At 56.1% G+C, this 2,500-nt stretch overlaps 1 protein-coding gene across 3 annotated transcripts in view; it reads right to left on the bottom strand.

The window, feature by feature from the left end:
- LOC143292372 (uncharacterized) overlaps positions 1-2,500 on the bottom strand; it is a 49,568-nt gene that overhangs the window by 9,869 nt on the left and 37,199 nt on the right. For all 3 annotated transcript variants that reach the window (XM_076602582.1, XM_076602583.1, XM_076602584.1), the window contains exon 11: positions 150-2,500. This exon is cut by the window's right edge and continues 435 nt beyond it. In XM_076602582.1, coding sequence (XP_076458697.1) covers positions 150-2,500 — 2,351 coding nt within the window. The remainder of the gene's footprint in view (positions 1-149) is intronic.

Below are 2,500 nucleotides of genomic sequence, written 5' to 3'. Positions count from 1 at the left end.
GTTAGGATATTAACTCATTCCCAATACTGAACGCTTACAAACACTGATAATAAATGAGACAGGAAGACAGAGACATGGACAGGGAGAGACAGAACTAGACACTTCTATTCTTTTTCTTTTTGCTTTTTTTTTTAAGCTGTTCAACCTACCTCGTTCGTTTTGCTTAGTTTGTCTTGTATCTCGTGGCGGGCGTTGTTGAGCTTGGCCTGCAGAATGTCGTTCTCCACCACGGCCGACGCCAGTGACTGCTTGAGCTCGATGACCTCCTCCTCGGTCAGGGAGCTCTGGGCGATCAGCCTCTTGTAGTTGTCCTTGCGGTCCGGGTCCAGACCCTCCACCGAGGTCAGGTCCTTGCCCCAGATCTCCTGCGTCACGCTGCGGATGGGGCTCTTGTAGCCCAAACTGATGCCTCGCCCGGCGGAGCGTCCCGCGGGGCTCCGCTCTCGGACTCCCGACGATGTCCTGGCATCCCCGGCTTGGGATGATGCCTCGGAGCTTCTTTCCATCGATAAACGTGAAGCAGGGCGGGAAGACGAGGCGTCCCCAGCGGTTGTTCTTCGCCTGGGGGAGAGGCTGTCCGTGTGGGATCTATCAGGGGATGGGGACTGGCGTCCGCTGGATCTGTCTATCGAGGAAGGAGCAGACGTGAACTGCCGCCTGGGAGAGACGGACGTGGTGTGGCCGGAGCGGGGAGGCGGGGAGGCCCGGGAAGGACTGAAAGCCGACGACCTGGGGGATTCCCACGGCTTGGGGGACTGGTGCACTCTCTGAGTGACGACGCTCGGGGAATCTCCTCTTGGGGCTAAGACCATCTTGTCGTCCGTCTCCTGAATTTCGCTACGGCTGGTGTAGAACGTTCCAGTCTGCCCCGTGGGCGTGCTTGGTCTCACGCGGTAAGGGCTTGACCTCTCTGGGCTGGACTCTGCTTGAGAATCTTCCATGATTTCAATCTTGTGTTTCAGCTCTTCAATCTCCTTGCAGAGCACTTCAATGAACTTGGCTTGAGCGGACGAATCTGCGCCAGATGGATCCGTTCTCTGCCTCTGTCGTTCCCATGCTTCCCTTCTAGGAACTCTGCCGAGACCTCCAGCCCTAGGTCTGGGAGATGCTAGATCTTCAGGTAGTTCCAAGGGAGGCATCCGATCTGGGCTGTCTAAGGAGGATGTAAGCTTTACTGGGCTCAGACTGTGGTAACTACTTTGGTTGGCTGAACGCCTGAAGGGAGACGCTGATGCGTTTTCTGAAAGCGTTACAGGGCTGGAACGGTAACTTCTGTGGACTGAACGGGATGAATCTCTGGAAAGACTTCTCCTAGTTGGCGAACTCAACGACACCCCCATTCGATCTGCGCTTGCGTCCCTAAAAGTCACCGTACTTCTGTCAGGCTGAGCTCTTGTGATGTCTAAACGATCAGCCCCAAACGGGCTTTGCTGCCTTGGAGGTGACAGTGAGTGATGGCGAGATGAATCAGGGTCAGTATTCACCGGAGATGACTTTTCCGTTAATGATTTTGCACGTCGACTATCCCTGCAGGCCCGAAGACTAGCCAAATGCACGTCGGTAGATTTTGAAAAATGATGTCTATGGACCGTGGGTCTTGGCAGTCGACCGGTGATGTTTGTTGTCGATTCTTCGTGCCCCGTGGATCTCTTGGAAGTATTTTTGTCCGTCTTGACAACTCTCTTCAGCTCGGTAGAGTCCTCGTTCTGTGGCGGCGGAGAAGACCTGCCAGGACTTTGGCCACTGGGGGTGTCTGTCGTTCCGTTTGCGCTTCCACTGGCTTTGGCCATGTTGAGGTTGACCTCCAGCCTGGCCTGGCGAAGGGCATCAAACAGCAGCAGCACCTCCTCCCCCTGCCCGGGGATCATCAGCACGGGCGCGTCAGGACCCAGGTCCGGCAGAATGACCCGCTGGGCTCGTCCGCTTCTCTTCAACTCCTCCAGCCGCTCCATGAAGGCGCTGTTGCCGTCTATGTCGGGCAGTGAGATCTCCTGTCGATCGCTGGCACCGCTTCTTGCCACTGCTGCTGCAGTCTCGCTACCGCTGCTGCCTTGTTCAGCACCGTGACGTCCTTGGCCGTTTCGCTGACTTTCTTTTTTAGACCTGTCGGTTTGCTTGGCGTCTCCGGTGCTCTTCCTCCTGTTTTTGTCACCTGATCCAGGGCTGGGGCTTGCCCTTCTTTCTGCTGGTCTGCCCCTGGAGGAGGACTGAGTAATGGACAAGGGAAGGCTGTTGCTTCTTGGCGAGTATGCCAGCTCATCAAAGTGGCCGCTGGGGCTCAAAGACCCAGGCCTTTTCTCGAGGTAATCTTTGCGTCTCCATACAGGCGTGTAGTGTCCTCCGTAAACATCGGACTCGCTGGAAGCAGATCTGGAGCGTGGGGTGTGCACGTCTTCGATACCCCGTAGGATTTGTCTGGGTGACCTCGGTGACATGTCTGATACGTCAGGCGGATCGGGAGGTCCCTGGGACAGACGGTCAATCGTTTCTTCCCATTGTA

This window comes from Babylonia areolata, chromosome 18, assembly GCF_041734735.1.
Source record: "Babylonia areolata isolate BAREFJ2019XMU chromosome 18, ASM4173473v1, whole genome shotgun sequence".
NCBI lineage: Eukaryota > Metazoa > Mollusca > Gastropoda > Neogastropoda > Buccinidae > Babylonia > Babylonia areolata.
The sequence above is the reverse complement of the archived record's forward strand: the minus strand, read 5'-3'. Positions and strand labels throughout refer to the sequence as shown.